Here is a 24669-nt window from a genome sequence, read left to right as displayed (position 1 = left end):
CTTCTCCGTGTGTTTACTGTAAAGTCTGCAATACGGGTGCACTTGAAATGTGTGAGTGGCTTGTGAATGTCTGTCGAATATCCAACTTAAAACTAACTTCACTGAAGTTCGGCAGCTTGTATCTGGGAACTTATTCTTTCGGTCATGACCCAAAGTTCATGACCACAGGTGAGGGTAGGAACGTAGACTGACCGGTAAACCAAGACCCCAAGATACTTGAACTCCTCCACTTGAGGCAGGAACTTTCCCCCAACCCGGAGGGAGCAAGCCACCTCTTTCCGGTCGACAGTACTTTATACCAGATGTTTTTAATATAAAAAGCAGGGCAGCTGGTTGATGAGCAGGTTATCAGATGACAGAACGATATCGGGCGACTTCTTTCATAATCAAGTTCATAATTTCAGATATTTTTCAAGCAGAAACAACAGAAAAGCTAAATAATCTCAAATATTCTGATTCTGAAATGAAATAATTTGCTGCTTTTCTTCGTAACATCACAATAAAATAAATATCTTTAGATTTTTAACTAAACGTTTGAAGAGTTCTGCAAAAGTATTTTATAAACAAAAACAATTAGACAAACATGTTGAATCATAGAAAAGATTTTATTGAGCGACAAAAGTTAATTCATCTCATCGGGCTCCTCTTCAGCAACATTTCAACCTGAAGCTGAGCTCAGGTCAGTTCAGACGACCTTCGGCAGACGGACTGAAGGCACCGTGTGACCGACCTCACAGACCAACACAGTGCCTCGAAACAGACCCAACAGAACCACAGCCTCCTGCAGTCAGTCACAGACACGCCTCCACGTCACTTCTTTATAGGCACTTTAGTCTAAAGCCACACATTTACATCGACTGCACACAGAAACAGCAACGGATGAGTCTGGAGAACGTCACAGCTGATTTCATACCAACAGACGATCCTCAGAAGATCCATCAGCAGCTCATCTGATAACGATCCATTTTTAAAGTCCTGCTGATGTTTCCAGCCTCTCCAACGTCAACATGTTCTTTCTTTTCTGTTTGTAAACTGAATCTCGTTGAGTTTCGGACAAAACAATTCAATTATACTTTAGATGAGTTTTCTGATGTTAAAAATACAATTAACGGAGGAATAATCAGCAGGAAGGCTGCAGCTAATGATCGTTTTCATTAGCGATTAATCTGCTGAGTATTTTCTACATTAATTGTTTGTAGCAGCAACTTTCTCTCAGTGTTTTTGTCAGATGAGCTCAAACGTTCCTTCATCGACTTCTTTAAAACATCTTCTACTGAACTGATTTAAACTGGATGTCGTTTAACATGATTGATTATGTAAAAGTGTTTTTCAAACAAAACGTTAATTCTTTATGTTGTTTATGTTTTCAGGCTTCGTCGCTTTTCTTTCTTTGTTCCAGGAGCTGTGGTCGAGTTTTTGACCACAGAAACTGGACGTTTTAACCGTTTATCAACATTTTTCATGACCTCTCGGTCTCAGCAGGTGACGTTCAGGTGTTTCCTGTGACAGAAACGTGGAGAATTTACCGAATCAATATGACTATTCTGCATCTAACAGAGTGACTCTGCATCACCCATGAACCTCCTCCAGGGACAACAGTACTTCTGGTGGTTTAGTTAGAAATGACCGGTCGTTTTGTTTTGATATTCAGTTGGTCGAAGAAAAAGTCACGTTTAAGAAGCTGGAAACATATTTTTGCTGAATCGATCATTAATAAACGGCTGCAGATTCATTTCTTACTTTCTGTTCAATAATCAACAAAGTTTCAGCTCTAATCTTCAGATTAATCAATAACACGTCCCTGTTTGACTCCTCAGCCACAGTAAACCACTGATTAGTAACTCGACTCACTCTGAAGTCTCAGCTGCTCTCTAACGAGCTGCAGGACCTGAAGAAATGCTCATTAACTGCTCAGCTCTTCATCGTCTGGAGCTCCGACTGCAGCAGTGCATTCTGGTCAATGTAGTGCCCCATACTGTCACAGCACAAAACCAACGAGTCAACATTTAACGAGCCTCCTGCTCCTCAGCAGCGTTCTGTATGGCACCGAGCAGAACATCACAATGACAGAAAGCTCCTGAAACTCCCTCCACCTCCTCCACCATCTCCACCATCACCACCTCCTCCACCATCTCCACCATCACCACCACCTCCACCTCCACCCGAGCACACCAGAGTCTCGTCCTGTAGTTCACACAGTAAAACAGCAGGTAGAGACACGTTTAACTGCTCCGACGTGTCGTTGAATTTCATTAAGGCTGCTGACATCAAGTTCAATCATCAAAGGCAGAAGAGACGACACCACCTCCAACCATCTGAAGGAGGAACCAGCAGAGACCAGAGTTATACTGAATCAACCGTGAGGTTTCATTTTGGCCCCGAATATAAGAGACACGGGCCTCTAGCTCCACAGCTGCAACAGGACCGACATGATCTAACAATAATGAGCTGTGTGACGAGCTCGTTAACAGCTGCTGACATCATGAAGCTCATCAGTTACAGACTGAGATCGTCACAAACTAATATTAGCCTCCAGCAGCCGACAGAAATCTGACAAAAACAACCAGAAACAAATAACATAATGTGTCCAATGAGTAGGAGTTAGTATCTCAATCTGAAGTGGCTCATTGAACCAACCATAAAAATAATCACTTGATATCTTCTCAGTGGAAAATTAAACGCTCTGGAGTCTTCTAGTGCGTTCGTAAAGACTCCAGGTAACAGGAGAGAGAGGGCTGTGTGTGTGTGTGTGTGTGTGTGTGTGACGTCCTGACAGCTGATTTTTTTAAGGGTACGGAGAGTCAGAGTTCAAAATGGAGGACGTAAAATCAATCAACTTCTTCACATTAGCGTCTGAAATCTCTCGTACATTAGGCGTTTATAAAGTGAAGAGCAGTGCATTCTGGGATTCAGTGTACATGCTGTAGACGCAATGTTTTTGTTTGATTGTGCAACTTTAAGAGGTTCATTCTGCAGACAGAGGCAGAGGCAGCACATCACCAGAGTAACTGCTACGACTGTCGCTACTGCTGCAGTTAGCCAGACAACCAGGAGGGAGTGTTGGTGTTTACACCGCTAGCACAGGAGCTATGGGCTGCTGGGAGAGAGGTTATCAGGCACGAGGGTTAGCTGGTTAGCTTGCTAGCTTGCTACTTCAACACATCGTCAAAACTGTTGTTTCTTCACATTCTGCTGATAATTTTGATTATTTTTTAAAAATGCTTTCAGTTAAAAATTCTCACATATTGATCCTTTAACTCGAACACATCGTTCAACAAACTGCCTGAACTGCTGATGATAAGAGATCAATAAAACTCTTCACATTTAAGAAGCTGAAACAGATTTATTTAGACATAATTGCTTTAAAAATTACTTTAACGATTAATCAAAACTAAACTGCTGCAAATTAATTTTCTGATTGATCAGTCGACTAATTTTTAACCTCTTATCTTCAGATCGATCAAGTTCAGACAGTTTATTGAGATGTGTTTCATAACTGTGCGTACACTCGTCTGCTAACCATCCCAGAATGCAATGTTCTGTAGTTCAGCTGTCAGTGATGACAGAATGAGCCTGCAGTGAGTAATGATTGGGTGATGTCAGACGCTGCTCATGTCTCTGTTGTGAAGAAGTTTAAACGTCCTCCATTTTGGATTCTCCGTCTGCTCAGAGCTTCGGCTGCACGTCTACACAGATCCACGTCTGTGGAGCTGGAGGCCCGACTCTTCATGACTTTGTTAATTGAAGTTAGTTTGGTTTAAAATCGTTAAGCGTTCAGATCTCTGGCTGCTGGTGATCCTCTCCAGATCAAATCGCCGCACTGTTGTCGTGAACCTTTTGGTGCATGTTAAACTACAGAGGATCATGAAGGTGTCTCCACCTTTAACTAAAAATATTACATCACCTACATTTTCCCACCAAACTCGCATGAGAGAGCAGCGCAGAGACTTTTAAAGCCCATCGAGTTCCCAGTATGACGTCACCAGTCTGTTACTGGTCAGTTCATCACTACAGAAGCCACAGGGACAGACAGATTGTTGAAAGCACAGTGGTGGCAGGTCTCCAGCAGATCCTCCTCCTTCATCTACACCTCCATCTTGTCTTTAAGGCGGCCGTCACTCAGGGGTTCAGACATTTACCTAAGCTAGACTAGCAGCGTGAGGAGTCGGGGCGGAGGCGGGCGGAGGCTGGACGGAGGTCACCGTGACGAGCTCCTCTCCTTGCTGACGCAGTCGTCCTGGCTGCTGGTGTCTCCGTTGGCCGTCATGCCGCAGGTGCGTCTCTTCTTCCTGCGGTGAGAGGAGGCGTCGCCCTCGGAGCCCGACTCGGCCTGCAGGGACAGAGAGTACAGACGCTCAGACTGACGGTGTCGCATGTCACATGTTAGCAGCTGCTGCGACCTCAGACATGTGTGACCCGACACACGGTGGACTATCAACAGAGACTGAAGATGTTTGAACTTTTAATGAGCCGCTTCTCAGACTATTCTTAGTTAGCTTAGCTTGTGTGTGTTTCAGCACATACATCAGAGTCGGAGTCGGACGAGCTGGAGGAGGATGATGAAGAGTCACTGGAGCTGTCTGAGGCGATGCCCGTCGACTCCTGAAGGTCCACTTTGTCTGCCAGAGCGGCCAGGTCCGGACGCTCCTGCTTCAGAATCCTGGAAGAACAAAAACACACTTTCACTCTCAGTCATGTCTGTCTGAATAAAATGTCTTCTCAGATCTGACGGCTGCATTTACAGGATTTATCTGAAACAAGACACTCAAATAAGATCACATGTAAATACGAGGTGGAGACGAGCTCTAACTCATGATTCAGCTCAGCTTCATTTCAAAATAAAAGACATCTGTAATCTATTTATCAAATATCAATATACACAATTTCCCCCACAGGGATCAAAAATATCAGTAAGTAGTAGAAATACTAACGATATTCAATACCTCAGGGAAAAACTGACACATTGGGGGCATAAAATCAGATTTTTATTAAAAGGTAAATATAACGAGGCTTCAGGTGTGTTCAGCAAAACATCATCTCATTTAACTAAGTTCTGGAGGAGGTCGGACTGTGCGACAGAAACACAGTCCAGTCCATACTGGAGTTTCATTACTGTGACATTTTTTTGAAACACTATTTAGTATTGACATTTATCAATATCTCAAAATGTCAATATTTGAAAGAAGAACTTTCAAAAATGTTAAATGTCAAAACACAAGAGTTTGAGAAGGTGAGAAGCAGCTGGTGCTTCATTACATAATAAAAACAGACCTGAGGCCTTTTCATTTTTTAAAGCTCTCCTGTGTCTGAGGGACCTGGGATGAGTCTAATCTCTGGAGTGTTTCTGACATGGCAGCGGCGTTGAATCCTTACCGGTACCACTTCCTGGAGAGCTTGGGTCGTCCTCGGACTGTTTTGTGCCACACGATGGGGAAGTTGGTCGTGCTGGCAAAGTTCTGAGTGACGGCGATCGTCGTGTCCAGGTTGAGGACGACGTGCCACCAGCCGCCTGCAGACACAGACGGAGTCAGCACTGACATCAGAAACACTGTCTACACATTATTATTTAAATCAGGAGGGAGCAGTTGGAGATGACGGGATAGTTGTTGTGTGATTACATGTCTTTTTGTGCTAGTGTTAGTTTGTAAGTGTCAAATTATATTGTGAACATAACTAACTGGATAATTAACTTCACTACAGACGAACAGTCCCTGAGGAGTTCAGTGTCAGACAGGTGAGGTCTAAATCCTGGGTTTAATCCACCCTCATCACCATCAGCTCTGGTAGCATTAGGTGAATCTGGGTCACACTGGTTTCACTCTGCTGACACAAACTGTCTGAACTTCAGACTCAGGACGCCGTGAGAGAACTGAACACCGTGTTCATAGAAAAGAAACTCTTCTTTACTTTCTTTACACCCAGACTCATAATTAGAGTGAAGAAAGTACATTCAGGAAGCAGCTGCTCATGTTTAGCCAGTTAAAATGACAAAGGGAGCTCAGAGCATCACTGACTGATTATTACGTTTAAACAGAAGCTCAAACTAAGATGAGTTGAAAAGTCTAAAAGTAAGAAGACACACAAACTGCTGCTGAAACATGTGGCACTTTGTACTGTGCGCTATGAACACTGCACGTAAACATGACAACCTACAAGCTTCGCTCCAGTCGAGCGGTTCTGTCTCTTCTGACAGCACAACGTGACTGGAAAGGTGTTAAACTCAAATTATGTGTTTAAATGTGTTCATTAATAAAATATTCAAATATTTAACTGATGAGTATTTCTGGTGCCAACTAGCGAAGGTAGAAACTTTTAATCGACTACTCGACGAATCGTGCACATCCCGAGACTGAACTCGACAAAAAGATCCTCTGTGAGTTAAGAAGTTTCACTCTGTGACACCACTCGACAACCGTGTCTGTACAGTCAGGGAGTCAGTCCAGACTCCGAGTCAGCAGATAGAGAGTATTAAAGAACTAAAATTAGGAAAAAACAAATAATTGTTGGTTTGGTTGTTTTCATGAGATTTGTTTACAAGAAGAAAGCTGCAGAATATATGTTATTATACGTACCAGGCACAAACACGGTCTCTCCGGGTCTCTGAAGGATCTCCAGCGGCGTGAACTCTGGAGGCCAGTTTGGCTGCTGCGTCCGGGGATAAACCACGTTGAACCAGGTGATAGCCTCGTCCTGCTGGTTGCCTCCCTCCTCTCTGGACACCTTGATCAGCTCTCGGGGGGTGCTGGTGGGGAACAGACACCACCTCTTGTGTCCTTGAACCAGAGCGTTCCAGGCGCTGGTGCCCAGCGGGTCGATGTGGATGCCGGTGCCGGAGCGAGCCGGACCCATCACAAACCACCTGAGAGGAGACGATTTACCAGGTGAGTGACATGAGACTGACAGGTGGCTGTTTTTATTGTCAACATGCAGCTTGTGGATATTCAACTCATATTCAACCGGCCACTCTTCATTAGAAGTCCGTCGGGTTTTCACGCTTTGTTTTGTTCTCATTGGAGGGACTGAATCATCCTTGGATGGCAACAGAATAATCCTGACCCTGATGATAGCCTTCTTGGGTTTGACGTAAAGAATGTTTGTCCGCTATGACTGGATTAAAAAAATATGACTTTCTGTTGCCATCCTGAAAAACAGCAGCTCCACAGAGAAACTTTAATCATGTAAAAAGTGAAACAAAGATCAAACCTGTACGGCGGGCGGCGCTTCTCTCCTGCAAACTGGAACAGGTCGTCCCTGAAGAAGAGCGGCACCTGGTAGTCCTCCAGCAGCTTCCGGCGCTTGGCGTGTTCACCGTAGCTGCTGTCAAAGATGTAGAGCGGGCTGTCGTCCCTCGTGGTCTCCAGATACTCCATGTAGTACTTCATCTTCATCTTCACCGAGTAACCGTCGTTGTCCTCGCCACATTTGAATTTCTGGTTGCGGTATTTGCGTTTGAGGCGTTCCAGAGTCCATTTTTCCCGAGCGGGCCAGGTCTCCTGGCAGTTGAGCAGGACGGCGGGCTTGTAGGGCCGCTCGTAGCGCTGGATGAACTCCTCAGGACTGAGGTGGAGGGTGTCCACACGCTCTACGTTGTCCTGGAACAAAGCGTGTGTCAGTACAGTGTTTCATTCTCAACTGTTCTCAAAGCATTTCTAAGACTCTTCTGTCGACCTGGATCCCAAATTATTAGGTTTAACCCGTTTCTAACTACCATCTTTGTTTGGATTATAAAATGGAGTCGCAGCTTCAGAACACAGGTGTGAAAAAACCTTCAGCTGTATTTATCTTCCTGTGTTGATCAAACATCAGAGACACAGACTGGAGCTGATATCAGGACACTGAGCTCAGGGTGAGTGTCTGCACAACAAACTGTGTTGAGGAATTCAGGTCAGTGCTGTGATTGACTGCTTGTTCTTCTTTGTTTTAAACACCTCTTTCATAACCTGAGGGCGGGCGCGCGCTCACACACACACACACACACACACACACACACACACACACACACACACACACACACACACACACACACACACACACACACACACACACACACTTGCAGAACAACATAACACCACAGCAGCTGCTGTTATTTCTCAACTCACATTGCTAAGAATGAGAACTTGTCTCTAAATAACTCTGTGGTTCTCCATTTTGTTTACTGCAACAGCAGAAATGATCCGACAGGCTGCTGACGGTGAGCAGCGCAGCCCTGCAGCCCTGCAGCCCTGCAGCCCAGTCAGCCCGGCGCTCCTCACAGGAGACGCTCACAGTCGTACAAGTATACAACTAAATTAGACAAATCAGGTATGTAGGTCATCAGTTAGTCTATTAATCAGAATCCTTCTTTCTTCTTGTCCTAAAAAGACATTTGATGATCTCTACCTGATTTAGCTCATCCAGATACTTATTAACCTTTACTTCTAGTTAAACTTTCGCCTACAAAATACAACATTTACCAAGTGAATATACGGTTTTCACGTAATTTCATTAAAACTGGTTGCACCACACAAACTAGTGTAAACATTAGTAGTAACTTCACATTTACATCCAGAGACTGACAGATGTGGTGCAGACACCCCGAAATGTGGACCGTCATGTGCATTACAACTGCATGAAGGTGAGTTTTACAGGTTGGGTTTACGAAAAATATGATAATTACTTTTGCTTGTTTTATTGTGTTAATGAATACTGTGTCTTCTCCATCTCTGCCTGATAAACACAATATTTCTTAGAATATAAAATACTTTTATTTCCAAATATTTTGCAAAGCACACAGGCAGCACGTGAGGCTTCACAGGCCTTTAGGTAACAGTATTTTACCATATCTAGAACATTAGTATAACACTTTTAAGATATACATTTATTACAAAACTACATTTCTACTATTTATATGTTACTTATATGGGGATACATTGCACAGTATATTCGTGCAGTGTTCAGTTACATGAAGAACAGATGTTGGATCAGATAAACGTCCATAAATATAAATATGCAGAGATATATGTGTTCATAATGATCAGATATCACTTCAGCACATCTCACATGATGGTATCAGCTGTAAAAAATAAAATATGTGACAAAATAAGACAAAAGTTGTCAGGACCTGATGTTAAAGTCATCATGACTCAGACACTGACCGGTGAGATGATCTGGTGAAACACCGGCTCAGCAGGTCGGTGTCTACGTGACAAACTGCACTCCTACTGAGAGCTGCGGCTAGCTAGTGTTAGCTTAGCGTACAGTGCTACATTGACAGTTACCTTCACGGTGATGTGCGACAGGTCGAAAGTCTCATGATAGCCGTGTTTTATCCAGTCTAATGAATCCTTCAGTTCGGGCCTGGCGCTCCGTTTCGCCTCTTTAATCCTCTTCTTACTCTTATGGTTCATTCCTCCTCCCGGTGGCTTTAAAGAGAAAACGTGTTACCGCTGCTCAGCTAGCTATCGAGCTAACCTGGGGCTACCACAGAAACACATCCACTAGCCTGCACTGACACCCGGCTAGCTGCGCTGTTCTGACAGTCTCACCTTATATATTTGGTTAGACAACAACACCACAAATCGTTTATGTGTTAAACACGTCCTCAGATCTTTACCAACAAATGTAAGAACACTTTTAAAACCTGGCTGCTCGTTACAGTTTCATAAACAGCTGACAGAAAAGCTTGCTAGCTGGCTAGCAGGAGACACAATGCTTAGGCAACGGGTCGGCGTCACAGAGCGCCCGCCCCTGTAGAGGGAATAGAAAGCTCATTGGCTACAGCGTCAGCATAAGCGAAGCGTTTATTGGATGTGATGTCGAACAAGCCTTCCCGCCAGGCGTTTACGTCGATTTGATTGGCTGTTATAATGTTCTTCTTGTGTTTGGGTCGATGGCGGAAATACACACATGCGTGGCTGCTAGTGTTAGATTTCAACATAAATAACATTAAAACTGGTTGATATTAATTTCTAATGACAATACAAATATCCAGAATAATAGCTGGTGATGTGATAAAGTAATATGATACAGTAGTAGCCGGCATAATGGACGACAGTGGAGCTGAAACACCTAGCATAGCATACAAAGTGTTCACGCTTGAAGAAAACAAGAAAAGCACGCAGGAGTCACTTCGTGTGTCCGTACCTGAGGTGTGTGTGAGTCCTGCTTCAGTGTGTTCAAGCTGCATCAGCTTTTAATTCATGTAAAACTGACTAAAACTTATGATGTAAATTAGCGGTTGTTTCGGTGCTGTGGTGTGTTCAAACTGCGAACACTTGGAAAAAAAGTCAATTTAAGATAAATACGTTTATATAAATGATATTCACCTGTTGAAATGAAAGTAACGAGACTGAATACGATGCGTTACAGTCCTGCCCTCAATTCGGCATAATCCACTTGACACAAACGTTGATTTAAACAAAATCTGAATTTAGAAAGCTGGCATTGCCTTAATCTTTAACCTATTTATGGTTCGTTTAAATTAATGAGGTAATTTATGTAAGTGGTTTGTACCTGCTAAACAAGGAGCAGATGAATACGACATGTGAGACTCCTGACTATAATTCGGCAAACATCCCGAACATAAAGGTGAATTTGTTTAAATACACTTTGGACTAATATACCTGCTTCCCTCTACTCGTCCCGCAGGCTGACAAACCACATAGACCAGCTCAAAATGTTAAGATCAATAACAAACTGCATGATGGGAGATATTACAAGACACTAACTATTCATACACTGTCTAATGTCTTGAATCAGGCTTGTACATGTGTGTCATGGTATGCAACACACCCTTTATAATTTCTCTTCATAACACTGATCTACGCTCTCAGGTTCTGGATCCACAGTATGGGATGTATGTGTGGCCCTGTGCTGTGGTGCTGGCCCAGTATCTCTGGACACACAGAGAGGAGCTGAGAGACAAGACCGTGCTGGAGGTGAAGAAGAAGAAGAAGAAGCACATTTCACCTCTTGTTAAACGTGTCCTGTCAGAGAATCGTGGACATTCCTGTGTGTTGTGTCTCTGCAGCTCGGTGCAGGTGTGAGTCTGCCAGGTGTGGTGGCTGCGAGGTGCGGTGCGAAGGTGACCCTGTCAGACAGCACCAAGAATCCTCTGTGTCTGGAGAACTGCAGGCGCAGCTGTGAGGCCAACGGCCTCCATGATGTGGACGTGTTGGGTCTCACCTGGGGGGAAATCTCACCTGATCTCGTTCTGCTTCCTAAACTGGACGTCATCCTGGGATCAGATGTTTTCTACGAGCCGCAAGGTTTGTTCCTACAGAGTAACACAACGGTATGAACAACACATGGCCGAAAGTATGTGGACACCCTATTGCATTCTTATTTATTCATATTTGACTTTTTGACACAGTGTCCACATACTTTAGGCCATGTTGTATGAATCTAAAAACTGAGTAAACATGTGTAACCGGTTTCAGATTTTGAAGACGTCCTCGTCACTGTTGCTTTTCTTCTAAGAAAGAACCCCAGAGCTCAGTTCTGGACCACGTACCAGGAGAGAAGGTCCAGTATACCTATACCTGAGTATACCCCTCTTCTCTTTAAATGCCGTGAACCAGTGTGGGTTTGACCCCCCTCTTCCTCCTCTGTGTGTTCTCAGTGCTGATTGGTCGATCGAAGCTTTGCTCCACAGGTGGAAGCTGAACTGCGTCGAGGTTCGTCTGGAAACGTTTGACGCAGATAAACCTGAGCTGGCTGGGTCGACTCTACCAGGCAGCCACAGCATCTACATGATGATCATCACACTGAAGACAGGAGACGATGGACGGTGACAGATTATTGTCTGATGTCTCCCAGAGGAACAGCGTGTGTCACACTTTGGGAAAAATATTTTAACATTTGGGATTTGTTACAGAAATCACTAAAACTGATGTCAGAAGGTGGAGAAGTATGTTTTTATATGTTTACAGAGAAACAAACATTAAACATGGAGAGTTTTGAAGAAAGTCACATTTTACATGTTAATAACAATATGAACTGTATCCTGATGTGTTGTCAGTCTTTGAAATGTTGGTGCGTTGGACCGTTCAGGCCGGTCAGTCAGGACAAACACTCAACACGTGTCTTCTCTGGATCACTGACCCAGTGATTTCTGACTGAGTGTTGGACGGCTCCGGCTCACTGACTGTTTCTTTAAACCATCTTAAGGCTGAGATGTTGAAAAAATCCATCGTAAGTGTTTCCAGAAGTATTGTAACTAAAGACACCGATATAAACGACTATATTATATTTATTATTACTATTACAGGATGATGAGAGCGTCTCTGAAACTGCAGGAGGAACAAACTATAAACTACATGATATATTGAGCTTTTTCTGGCTGAAACGTTCCTGATGGGTTTTTTCAGGCTCAATATCTTATTTCTTTTCTACAGTCGGTGGTTTGTCACATTTATTTACATCAGGACGACATTCACAATAGATGAGCAGTTGACCTCCACTGCTCCTCCAGATGAACCGTTTCTTCTTCTAACCAGCAGAGGGCAGCACCTCGGTAAATAGCTGCACTCTCAGAGCAGTCATCAGCTCATGTGACCAGAAAGTAACTGAGTACATTTACTCAAGTATACTTGTACTTTGTGAGCATTTCTGTGTCTTAATACATTATTTTTTAACCGCCTTACATTTCTCTTGTCAATTACTGGACATGTATTTTCTAACATCTTCAGACCTCTAAGAATAAACACTCAGTCCACCAGTCATGGGGGTTTGTGACACAGCTTCATGTTTAAGGGTTCATAAGTCAGATGTATAACCCTGATTCTCTAAATCAGATACTGGAGCAGTTTGTGTTGCCAGTATTTTGGCTTTAGACTGAATAAGGCAGCCTGAATGATTGTTTTTACATTTTACATCAGGAATGATCTGATCAAAGATTCAGTCTCAGTTATAAAGACTCAGTTCTGCTCACTTCAAAACATCCGATATGTCCCGAAACAGACACAGTGTTACTGAACATCTCGTGAGAGGAAAACAGACCACAGAGTCATTTAAAAACAGTTTTAATAGTAAAAATAGTCGTTAAAAAAATCCATCACAAACTTGTCACCACATCAAAAATCACCCGTCTCCCACCACCACAATCACATGTGCACCATCCTGAGCAGGGAGCCAGGTACACGCCACCACAGGTGAGTGCTCAACACCAACAGGTGAGGAGCCTCGGGGAGCCGCCGGTCAGCAGGTCGCTGCTGCGGCTGCGGGCTCCTCCTCTCGCCCATCGGAGCTCAGGACGCTCCTGCAGTCTGTACGTCTCGTTCTGTCGCCGTGGAGCCGTGGTCGGTGTCCAGGATAAGCCGTCCGAGTCGCCCTGCGTTAGCAAAATAACAGTCTGGTTACGGTTCAGTAAAAACACCCTCATGCTGCAACTTCTACAATATGATCATCTCGACACATCTTAAAGTTCCACATTCCAAATCTCATTTGGAAATTGGTCAATTTAAAGTAAAAAGTGATTTGTGGACGTGCAGAGCAGATACACTGAGTCAGCAGCTTCACGGACCACAAGTCAAACAGTCCCACAGGTTCAGCACCTGGTGAACAAACACCTGGTGAACAAACACCTGGTGAACAAACACCTGGTGAACAAACACCTGGTGAACAAACAGTTCACTCTGTCAGGACAGAAGCGGCTCTGGACTCAGCTGGACTGCAGCCGCTCAGCACAGACAGGACAGATTATGGACAAGTCCTGTCGTGTAAAGACAGTTTCGACACTGAAGTCTGTTTAACAACACATACCTACACATGGGAACAGTCAACTGTTCCATATGCCAAATATCATTTAAAAATTCTCCAATTTAAGGTATTCAACAATATGTGAAGTCACAGAGAATATAAAATGATTTAATAACTTCATCAGTAACAAGAACAGTCGTCGATGTGAAATTCGGCGCAGTGTTACTGAGACAAACAAAGAGTTAACATCTGTGAGGGCCTGTTGGCAGCGACCACTTGTTGTGAATCCTTGAGCTGTGGAGGATGGGCAGCCGGAGACCAGAGGGAAAGTTTGTCATCAATAAAAATCAAATCAACACTTCTGTTGCTCTTAAATTTATCTAACCAACGTTTCTCAAGTTTCATACACCAAACCTCATTAAGAAATCCGCCAATTTTAAGTTTCTGCCAAGTTCTGACAGTACGACGCACACAGATTTTCCAGTTTTAAGAATTAACTGAGTCTGTTTAAATACAGAACCGCTCACATGATCCAGCACCTTCACAGGCCCAAACTACAACACGCACTCTTTCATTCGGCTCAGGTTTAACACAGGTGTCGGTACCAAACCCAGGCTCACCTCAGAATTCACTCCTTGGCTTTCTTCTCGCTGTTTTGCAGTTTCTCCACTATTTTGCGCTCGTGTCCGGACGGGTTGGGTCTGTTGGTGTTGTCACTGGCCTCCTTCTTTGTCCTGCCTTTCCGGGCCGAGCCCTCTGATCACACACAACAACAACAACATTTAAAGTTTAATCCTGACAACGCAACTCGTTTCAGGTGAGTTTGAAAGCGTAAAGAGTGACGTCATCTCACCTGCATATTTATCTGTCAGGTTGTAATATTCATACTGGTCGTAGTATTCGTCTTCAAAGCTGGTGGGCTTCAAGTTTTTCACGTCGACGTGACTCATGACTGCTGCTCTGAGATCTGCTGCTGAAGGGAAGTCACGTTTCACAAGAAACAACAGAAGCAGTGAAACTGTGAAGCTGCAGCGGCTCTGAGGCTCCGAGAGGAAACAAGATGTTAGGCTGAGGCTCAGTCAGGCTTTATAACGGGACACTCAGCTCCTCCTCCAGGCGGGCAGACAGGCAGGCAGACAGACAGCAGGCAGGCAGACAGGCAGGCAGACAGACAGACAGGCAGGCAGACAGGCAGACAGGCAGGCAGGCAGGCAGGCAGACAGACAGGCAGACAGGCAGGCAGGCAGACAGACAGGCAGACAGACAGACAGGCAGACAGGCAGGCAGACAGACAGACAGACAGACAGAGAGACAGGCAGACAGGCAGACATACAGGCAGACAGACAGACAGGCGGGCAGGCAGACAGGCAGACAGGCAGACAGGCAGGCAGACAGGCGGGCAGACAGACAGGCAGACAGACAGGCAGGCAGACAGACAGGCAGACAGACAGGCAGGCAGGCAGGCAGACAGACAGACAGACAGGCAGGCAGGCAGGCAGGCAGGCAGACAGACAGACAGGCAGGCAGGCAGGCAGGCAGACAGGCAGACAGACGGGCAGACAGACAGACAGACAGGCAGGCAGGCAGGCAGGCAGACAGGCAGACAGACGGGCAGACAGACAGACAGACAGGCAGGCAGACAGACAGACAGACAGACAGGCAGGCAGACAGACAGGCAGACTCCTCCCTCAGCTCTCCTCCTTCAGCTGCAGAAATGTTGCATCATTTAACATGAAAGTGTCGTTAAAGTCAGTTTAAGTGTCCAGTGTTACTGCAGGAGTCTGCTCAATGGTGGAAAGTAACTAACTACATTTACTCGAGTACTGCAAACTACTTAAGTACAAAATTGAGTTACATTTACTTAAATATGTGACATTTATGACAATTTCTTCTTCTCCACTTCATCTCAGAGGAACCTGTTGGACGTTTCTCTTCACTACGTTCACCTGACAGCTTCAGTTACTAGTTACTCTACAGGTGAAGAGTTTATACAGACTGTGAACATTTAATAAATTAATTAAATAAAAGATTATGTGGAGAAATTCACAAGCTCCTCCTTCACATCCAGTGTTGTAAAAAATACTCAAAAATACTCGAGTGAAAGTGAAGATATGGTGATGAAATATGATTTTGGTAAAGGTGAAAGTAACTCACGTGAATAGTACTCGAGTAGAAATCATAAAGTATCTGATATTAAATGTACCAGAGTATCAGAATTACAAGTAAAGTTACACTGACGTGTTTTTGAGTCATCAACAGATCTGATAATCAGCATTTTTATTCATTTATTTATTTTGGATTATTGAATCAATGTTTTTTCATCCAATTACCAATAAAATATAAACTGCTTCTTCAGCTCTGATCTGTGATCTGTAAAGTAACTAGTAACTAAAGTTAGTCAAATAAATGTAGTGGAGTGGTATGTAAGTATAAAGTAGCAGAAAATACTCAAGTAAAGTACAAGTACATCAAAATTGTGCAGTACTTGAGTAAATGTACTTAGTTACATCCATCACTGTAATCAGATAAAACAGAACAACAGTCACATCAGATATTTATACTTAATACTTAAACTACATTTAACTGATTATACTTACATACTTTTAATTAAGATACATTTTCAGTGCAGTACTTTGACTTGTAACTGAGTATTTTTACAGTGTGGTATCAATACTGTTACTGTGGTAAGTAATCTGAATACTTTCTCCAGCACACAGGTGCATCCCTGTATTTACAGTCTGTGTAATGACACAGCACACGACCTCCAGCTGACCTCCAGCCGACCTCCAGCCGACCTCCAGCTTCATGTGAGCAGAACATCAGACCTACTTTATTTTCTTTGTTTATCAGCAGCTGAACGTTTCACACAACCCTGACCTACCTGTGTGTGTGTGTGTGCGTGTGTGTGTGTGTGTGTGCGTGTGTGTGGGGTGGGGGGGGGACACACACCTCCATGTCAAACTAACTTTGGACTGAACCTGTCAGATAACGTATATCTTATATCTTTAGCTTCCTGTGTCAGTTGGTGACTGAACTCCACACGTGACAATAAATAAATAAACTGACTAATTCACACTGAACTCTGTTAAATCAGAAATGATATGAGAGCAGGATGAACGGGATCTGACACACAGACAGGAAGGAACTTAAAACTTGATCCTCCACAGACAGAAATAAAATGTGTTTTTGAACATTTTGTGAGCAACAAGAACATTTAACAGAAACATGTAGAGTAATCTCCCTCTGTACGCACTAACACTGTACGGAAGAGGTCACAAAATAATACAATGAATAAAATGGAGTTCTGACTTTACACCCAAAATTATAACTCAGACTTCTGAGATTAAAGTCAGAACAGTGACCTTCATCCTCCTTCATCACTGCAGGTTTGGCTTCAGAAGAAACGTATCACTGATGATCATGAAGTTCATCTTCCTCACAGACCTCAGTCACTCTGTCAACACAAACACTGTTTCCATGACAGCAGAGGGAACAATCCAGTCACCCTCACATCATCATCATCATCATCATCATCATCATCGTCAGGCTGTAATTACAGAGCAGAGCAGCTCATGTTTAAATATACTCCAGATGTTACAGTGGTTTGACTTCTGAGCAGAGCTGGAACAAATATGTCATCAACTGCAGGAGGAAAATACTCCAGAGAGTACTTCAAACATTTTACTTCAGTAAGGAAGTATTCAGTGTTCAGTGCATTAACCCTTTAACCCTCCTGTTGTTTATTATCTTTGTATTTCTTTATCATTCTGAGAAATAGTGTCGTAGATTCAGAGCTCTGATGAGGAGATTCATGACAGGACTGTTAAACCCTTTTATTCTGTAAATACGGCCTCAGACACTTAATCCAGATGTTTTTACTTTGTTTTCTGTGACTGAAAATGTCATTTAAAATGTCATCCATTATCAGTTACAGCTAAATGTATTGCTAAAAGTACAAATATCTGAGTGTTGTACATGTATTTGAGTGAAAGTACCTGACAAAGGTTTGACATCACTCGTGTTGTTCGTGTGTCAGCAGACTGTTTGTTTATGAGTTTATGAGAGTAACTTGTTTCTGTGATTGTCTGACGTGTTTCATCATCACGTCACGACTTCATGACTCATCATCCTTCACTTCACTCGGCCAGCAGCTGATTTTAAACTCCCTCCTGTGAAACGCAGCAGAGACGAGCTGGACGTGACTGTCTGAGGAGGAGACGTCCAGCTGCAGTCACGTGTCTCAGTCGGTCTGAGGAGGCGTCTCCTCTCCGCCCTGCTGCCTGTTGTTCCAGCAGCAGAGCGAGGACTCTGGTTTCAGGATGTTTGCTCTGAGCTCTCTGCCTGAATCCAGCTGCAGCTGATTCTTCGTCTTCTCTTCAGACTCTGTAAATATTTTCGTGAATATGAGTCGACCTGGCTGAGCTGCACGTTTCAGCCTTGTGTACACAGAGAGAGAGAGCGAGCTGTAAACCAGGTCACAGATAAGATATCAGCCTGTCAGCTCTGTGGCCGGATCCTCACACGTGTTTTAACCTCCTTTTAAAATAGGTTATGAATATTATCACGCCCTCGTTTTGTTCCCAGTCATCAGATTCCTCTCAGCTCGCCGTCAGATTGACAGATTAATGTTTATTCTTGATAATAAATTAGTCTTCAGATTCAAAATAAAGGAACTTTCTATGTTTGAGCTCAGTTTTACACAGCTGTGATTGTCCCCAGTGAACCTCCACACAGTGTAATACAGTTTTCATGCAGAATAATCAAGATGAAAGGTGTTAGTCAGATCTGGAGGTGTACACGTGTAAAACACACCAAGAATATCATCTACAGATGGAGTGGTAGCTGCAGTGAGGTCCAAAAGTCTGAGACCACATAAATATATCTCTGTTGTCACATAAACGTGGAAATAATCAGAAAGTTTGAGGATTCAGAAAGTAGATAAAAGTGTCAGGAGAACTTGGATAGACGATACTTCATCCTTCAACACGTCTGCAGAGGTTTGTGTTGATATGTGCAGAACTGTCTGCAGATTATGAGCTCGTGAAGTTAATCTGAAGGTGTGATTATTACAGCTGTGTGTTTAAAATGATCCTATTGATGCATAAACACTCTGACCTGTTTCAAACATCACACCACTGCAGAGACGTTAATCATTAATCCACAGGATGTTTATCTGCCGACAAAATGTGATGATGGAACAGTTTGTACCTGACATCCGGCCAAAGTACCAACAGGTCCGCAGAAGTACAAAGATAGATTTCTGCCAACAGCTGCTGTTTGTTTTTCACTCACCGACCTTCAGGTGAAACAAGTTAATCAGCAGGATTTTATTCTGAGAGTTTGAGCTGAAGTCCTGTTGGTCAGGAGGAGCAGCCGACATGAACTGTGGGAAAACGTGTGCAAACAAGCAGATGTAAAGAAACTGACCTCAGATCAGACTTTAAATACACCAAACAGACACTGAAGGACAAAATATTCTCAGATATTATTTTAGAGGAGTGGAGGAAGAAGACGACGTTGAAGGTTAACGAGTAGTTGTTTTACATTGGTGGAAGAAGCAATCAGATCTTTTTTACCCTAGTAACAGTAGGCAGTAATGGGCTACCACAGTCTAGAGATTACATTATTACAAGTAGAAATGTTCCTTAGGCAAAAGTACAAAAGTATTATCATAAAGAAAATAAAAGTTCCAAAAATAAAAGTACTCATGATGCAGAATGGTTCATTTCAGAACATTTAAATGAGTCTGATTAAAAAGATTTGTTCATGACTTTAATGTTGCTGCTGTTAAAGGTGGAGCTGAATGTAATTACTTCATACGCTTCTAGCTCGAGTATTCACCATTTAAACTTAAAATAATACATATATATAATACAAACAACTAATTTATTGACTATTATTTAATTCTTAATCTGAACTAAAGTTACCTCATAAATGTAGTGGATTAAAAAGTACAACATTTCCCGATGAGCTGTAGCAGAAGTACCTCACAATTATACTTGAGTAAATATACTTAGTTACTTCCCACCCAGCTGTTCAGTCAACAACAACCTGAGGTGACGTTTACATGTGTGCGCTGCTCCCTCCGTCCAGCAGGCGGCGCCGCGTGAAGCTCCCCACGAACACCAACGAAGAAGAAGAAGCTAATCCGTGTAGTTAGCAAGTCGGCAATAAATAAACAGAAAAACTAACACGGTAAGAAATGTAACGTGTCGTGCGGAGGAAACGATGAATCATATCGTGTGTGTTAACTGATCACCGTGGAAATGTATACAGCTAATGTTTATGTTGCACGAGCAGCACAAATCTCACCGTTTAGCTAGCAACAGGGCTAACGTTAGCGCATTAAACCCCTTGCTAACCCAGGCAGCTAGCACCTCAGTGGCTGTAAAATGAATCATACTCATTCATTTCCACTAATTAAGGTCATGTTTGCATTTTATCCAGCCGGACTGAAACAAAGTCATGCATTTTCCCGCCTTGTAAACCCGAAATGATATAGTTGTCGCTTTAAGCGCAATACGAGCCATTTCTGCACAAGCAAAAAGGTTTACACCAAACTCCATTCAGAAATGTGTCTATTCAGAGATATGTTGTTATTCAGGAGGAATAAAAACATGAAGACACATTTATAAAAAATGGTATGATCCACGTTTTTAATTCGGCTTTCATCCAGCGTACCATTTACTACACTATTTAAATCTATAGCACGATTTGTTCCATGTTCCTATCAAAAGCTCTGCCCCGTGCTTCTAAAATGACAGATTTTGTTATGGGGTTCTGTCTGTGTGGACGCCGTTCTGATAGACTTTCTCTGAATGCCTACAGCTTGGAGGCAGGATCATGTCAGCTGATACAAAGATTGCCGAGCTGCTCACAGAGCTCCATCAGCTCATCAAACAGACCCAGGTGAGTCAGGTTAACTGTTACTCCACAGTGATGAAGGAGAAACTGTGTCAGTCTGTCCCCCAAATCTAAATAATCACCATGTCTGTGTTCTCAGGAGGAAAGATCCCGCAGTGAACACAACCTGCTCAACATTCAGAAAACACACGAGAGGATGCAGACGGAGAACAAAAGTCAGTCACCGCTCTGTCAGCTCGTCTGAAGGCTCATCAGCTGCTGTTCTGAGTCCTGAGTAGCTCTGATCTCTTGTCCTGTCCCTCTGTCTCCCACAGCGTCCCCATACTACCGGACCAAGCTGAGAGGACTGTACACCACAGCCAAAGCTGATGCTGAGGCAGAGTGCAGGTGAGTAACAACACACTGACTTTTTTAGGTTAAAAGTGATGGGAGAAAATAATGATTTTAATACTGTTGAGTTTGTTGTCAATGTAGCAGAAGAGTCTTGTGTCTTTGGCACGTTTTGACAATGAATTTTCATTTGCACAGCAGTGACTCGTCATGAGAAACACGTCGAGTCACATTTATAGTCCTTTACTCACATTTCAACTTGACTCATTCTGATTCACCAACATTAATCGGCCCGTTAAGGAAAAGGATTAAGACAAGCTGGTTTAATTTAACTGACTCAGCTGGCAGAATGTAGTTTGTGGTAACTACCGGAGACACACAGACGTCAGTTCTTCTGGATTATAGATATAAAATATACAGTTAAACCTTCATGTCCTTCATCAGTCTGGGTTGTTGATCTGTAATTACACATTTTAAAAAATATATTTTTGATTTCAGATCTTGAATCTTGTGTCATTAATTTATCTTTTAGTTAAAGACAAGTAACAAACAATTTTGTCTGGATGTTGAAGGTCTCTGGAGGATCTAATCCGTCTGAATGATTTAGATTTGTCCTGTAGCGCTGCTGTCAGTTCGCCTTTAAATTTCCAGATCACATTCAGGTCATTTCTGTCCGAGGCTACAGTGAAATACTTGTGATGCTCTTTGTTCACGTATTTCTTCTTCTTCCTCTCAGTATTCTGCGTCACGCTCTCGATAAAATAGCAGAGATCAAGTCTTTGTTGGAGGAGAGGAGAATAGGTGAGTGTGTGATGAAGAGATTTACTGATGAAATCCAACTTGCCAGATTTAATGAGATTCATATTTGAGTTTTTTCTATCGTAGCTGCTAAGATGGCGGGAGTTTACAGCGACAGCGACCCTCCCAGGAAGACGATGAGGCGAGGCGTCCTGATGACGCTCCTCCAGCAGTCGGCCATGACGCTCCCTCTGTGGATCGGAAAGCCGGGGGATAGGTAGCTGCTGCTGACACACAGTTACAGATTATTATGTTCACCACCTCACACTTCGCTCCACGAGCTTTCTGATGCCATTTTCCAGAGATTTGATTGGTCAGAGGGCGGTGCGTTTACACACGTTGATCTGTTATCTCAGACATAACCTGCTCTGGAGTATGTTACATGTTCAGTGTAAGTTAACTCAAATCCTGCTTCATATTCAGGATCCTGGTTTCTGTCGGAGCACATGCAGATTTCTGAAACCAGGATAATCTGTTAACATGTGCAACTCACGACCAGGATCTCAGCACACATGTAAACACACACTAACCCATCACAGGTTACCCAAAGCCCGATCAAGCATCTTCTGCTGTGCTTGTCGTGTATTTGAATCTTAACGTACGATGAGATGTTTTTATGCCACTTTCTGTCTGTACTTCTGTCTACACACACACACACACACACACACACACACACACACCAACTAAATACTAAAATGAATGTCAGTTGTTTCGTTCTGTGTGTTATCTCCCATCAGCCCTCCTCCGCTGTGCGGGGCGACTCCAGCCAGCAGCGACTACGTGGCCAAACAGGGCGACAAGGTGGCGGCGAGGGTGAAGGCGGTGGACGGAGACGAGCAGTGGATCCTGGCTGAGGTGGTCAGCTACAACCACTCCACCAACAAGTGAGTCGAAGTGTGAAGTGTTCCCGTTACCAGTGAAATGTTCTCAGACGGACCTGACGATTCTTCTCTTCTGCCTGCAGATATGAAGTGGACGACATCGACGAAGAAGGAAAAGAGTGAGTTCATCTTAAACATTTCAAATATTCATCATGTTTTCAACCTGTGTCATTTCTTCTTCTTTATGAATTATTTTCTCAGTTTTCTCTTTGTGTTGTCGCCTTCTTCAGTCACTTTTTCAGTCTTTATCAGTTCCTTTCGGGTTTAATCTGGTATTGTTGATGTCAGTACTGCCTTTGTGTCCGGACATCCACCGCTCTGTGCTGTGAGACGCAGCTCACTAAATATTAAATGTGAAAAGTCAAAATGTATTGAGAAGAGATGAATGTTATCATTTCCAAAATTCACAACATGTTTTTATGTCGCACAATATTCTGCTTCAGTCGGTATTTGTCGTGTTTAGACTTTATAAAACAACACATCTGTCAGCAGCAGTCTGACAGCAACATCAGCTACATTTCCATCACCACAGCTTCTTCTCTGACACGATTATAATAGTTTACAGTCATGTCCTTCATCAGCGTCGGTTGATGGTCCACTTTGCAGAAAAGATGGATAAAAAAAAAAGATCTATTTTTTATTAAAAATACTGTATCCATACAGGTTTTACCTTTCAGTTCAGACAAAGTATAAAGGAAAGTGTCTCTGGATGTAACGCACCGTCAGGGTTACACATCAAACTCAAATCATCAGGTTGTGTTGAAATGTCCTGTTATGATGAAATCAGCAGTTTGTTTCAGTTCTTCTCATTAAAGAAAGATGATTTAACTTTAAAGACGAACTTGTTTAATCTGATGAAGCACTTAATTCAAATTAAGGATTCTCTTTACGGTCACGGCGTCATAAAATATGATTCGAGGACCTCGAGAAGCTTTGAGTGTAAATAAAAATTGTCAGTGTGCAGCCCTGACGACCTTTAAATACATAGAAGACCTTAATAAAGCATCTTTCATCAACAGACTCCAGATCTGTTCGTCCAAACGTGTCTGAAAGTGTCTGTGTGTTTTCAGGAGACACACTCTGAGCAGGCGGCGGATCATCCCGCTGCCTCAGTGGAAGGCGAACCCAGAGACGGACCCTGAAGCTCTGTTCAGTAAAGACCAGCTGGTTCTGGCCCTCTACCCCCAGACCACCTGCTTCTACCGGGCCCTCATCCACACCCCACCACACAGGGTGAGACTCACAGACGTCACAGATCTCTGACGAGACAAGTGAAGTTATCGTCACAGTACAATATGTTTGAGTCTCCTCTGATTCTCTCAGACTGACCTCCGCTTGTGTTTGCAGCCGCAGGACGACTACTCGGTGCTGTTCGAGGACACATCGTACGCTGACGGTTACTCCCCGCCGCTCAACGTGGCTCAGAGATACGTGGTCGCCTGCAAAGAGAACAAGAAGAAGTGAGCGACGACCGGAGGGACAAACATGGAGCCTGTTCAGGAGGATTGATTTCCATTTTTGTATGAAAATACGTTCAGAAATATTTGTCAGATCTGTTGTGTTTTGTAGATTTGATCATGGAAGGTGATAATCAATCAGGAAACAACACCTGAACAGACTTTTTTATATAAATGAGACTGTGTTTGTCAAAATCAACATCAAGACACACAAAGAAGAAGTGAAAGTACCCACGAACACCTGAACGTCTCATGGGGAAAAATGTTAGCTTTGTCCCAAACGATCGCATCGTTACAGCACACAGTCAGAATAAAGTCTGTAGAGATGCTCAAACACTGAGTGTGGACACTGAAGTACCTCTGATCTTTGAGTCTAGACTAAAACTAATTATGGCTGACGGGGAAACAGCTTCAGGGACTCCTCGAAAACATCCCTATAAATATGAGTACATACTGTAAATACTTTGTATGTAGTGTTGAGATGGAGCAGCAGCTGAGTGTGTGTTCTCACAGAGAGGTTGGACACACGGAGGCTGGAGAGAAGCTGCTGATTGGTTGTTCTGCCTCAACTGTTTATTTTTTACATGTCGAGTGTTTCTGATTATTGTGTGAAACTTAAAATGAAAAAACGTTTTCATGCTTCATCGTTCAGTCTCTTTATT

General features: G+C 43.2%; 4 protein-coding genes across 4 annotated transcripts; 2 read left to right on the top strand and 2 right to left on the bottom strand.

The window, feature by feature from the left end:
- Positions 1 to 586: 586 nt before the first annotated feature.
- jmjd6 (jumonji domain containing 6, arginine demethylase and lysine hydroxylase) lies at positions 587 to 9700 on the bottom strand. The gene is made up of 6 exons (XM_084371366.1): positions 9258 to 9700; positions 7204 to 7592; positions 6573 to 6859; positions 5374 to 5509; positions 4525 to 4660; positions 587 to 4330 (listed from the first exon to the last, which is right to left on the bottom strand). Exons 1-6 carry the CDS (start codon positions 9384 to 9386, stop codon positions 4199 to 4201), a joined length of 1209 nt encoding a protein of 402 aa, XP_084227492.1. The 5' UTR covers positions 9387 to 9700; the 3' UTR covers positions 587 to 4198.
- A 171-nt stretch (positions 9701 to 9871) lies between these two features.
- mettl23 (methyltransferase 23, arginine) lies at positions 9872 to 12619 on the top strand. The gene is made up of 5 exons (XM_084372406.1): positions 9872 to 10127; positions 10812 to 10916; positions 11009 to 11246; positions 11418 to 11502; positions 11600 to 12619. Exons 1-5 carry the CDS (start codon positions 10023 to 10025, stop codon positions 11769 to 11771), a joined length of 705 nt encoding a protein of 234 aa, XP_084228532.1. The 5' UTR covers positions 9872 to 10022; the 3' UTR covers positions 11772 to 12619.
- A 366-nt stretch (positions 12620 to 12985) lies between these two features.
- Positions 12986 to 14743, bottom strand: nupr1b (nuclear protein 1b). Its single transcript, XM_084370755.1, has 3 exons — positions 14531 to 14743; positions 14298 to 14433; positions 12986 to 13309 (listed from the first exon to the last, which is right to left on the bottom strand). Exons 1-2 carry the CDS (start codon positions 14625 to 14627, stop codon positions 14306 to 14308), a joined length of 225 nt encoding a protein of 74 aa, XP_084226881.1. The 5' UTR covers positions 14628 to 14743; the 3' UTR covers positions 12986 to 13309; positions 14298 to 14305.
- Positions 14744 to 19783: 5040 nt separating this feature from the next.
- On the top strand, positions 19784 to 24651 carry sgf29 (SAGA complex associated factor 29). The gene is made up of 10 exons (XM_084370833.1): positions 19784 to 19872; positions 20506 to 20586; positions 20681 to 20756; positions 20856 to 20928; positions 21608 to 21672; positions 21757 to 21886; positions 22407 to 22553; positions 22634 to 22669; positions 23621 to 23783; positions 23898 to 24651. The coding sequence occupies exons 2-10, from the start codon at positions 20521 to 20523 to the stop codon at positions 24012 to 24014; spliced, it is 873 nt and encodes a 290-aa protein (XP_084226959.1). The 5' UTR covers positions 19784 to 19872; positions 20506 to 20520; the 3' UTR covers positions 24015 to 24651.
- Positions 24652 to 24669: the final 18 nt, after the last annotated feature.

The sequence above is a fragment of the Pagrus pagrus genome (assembly GCF_965226575.1).
Source record: "Pagrus pagrus genome assembly, chromosome: 13".
NCBI classification, from domain to species: domain Eukaryota; kingdom Metazoa; phylum Chordata; class Actinopteri; order Spariformes; family Sparidae; genus Pagrus; species Pagrus pagrus.
This window is presented reverse-complemented; position numbering and strand designations above follow the sequence as displayed.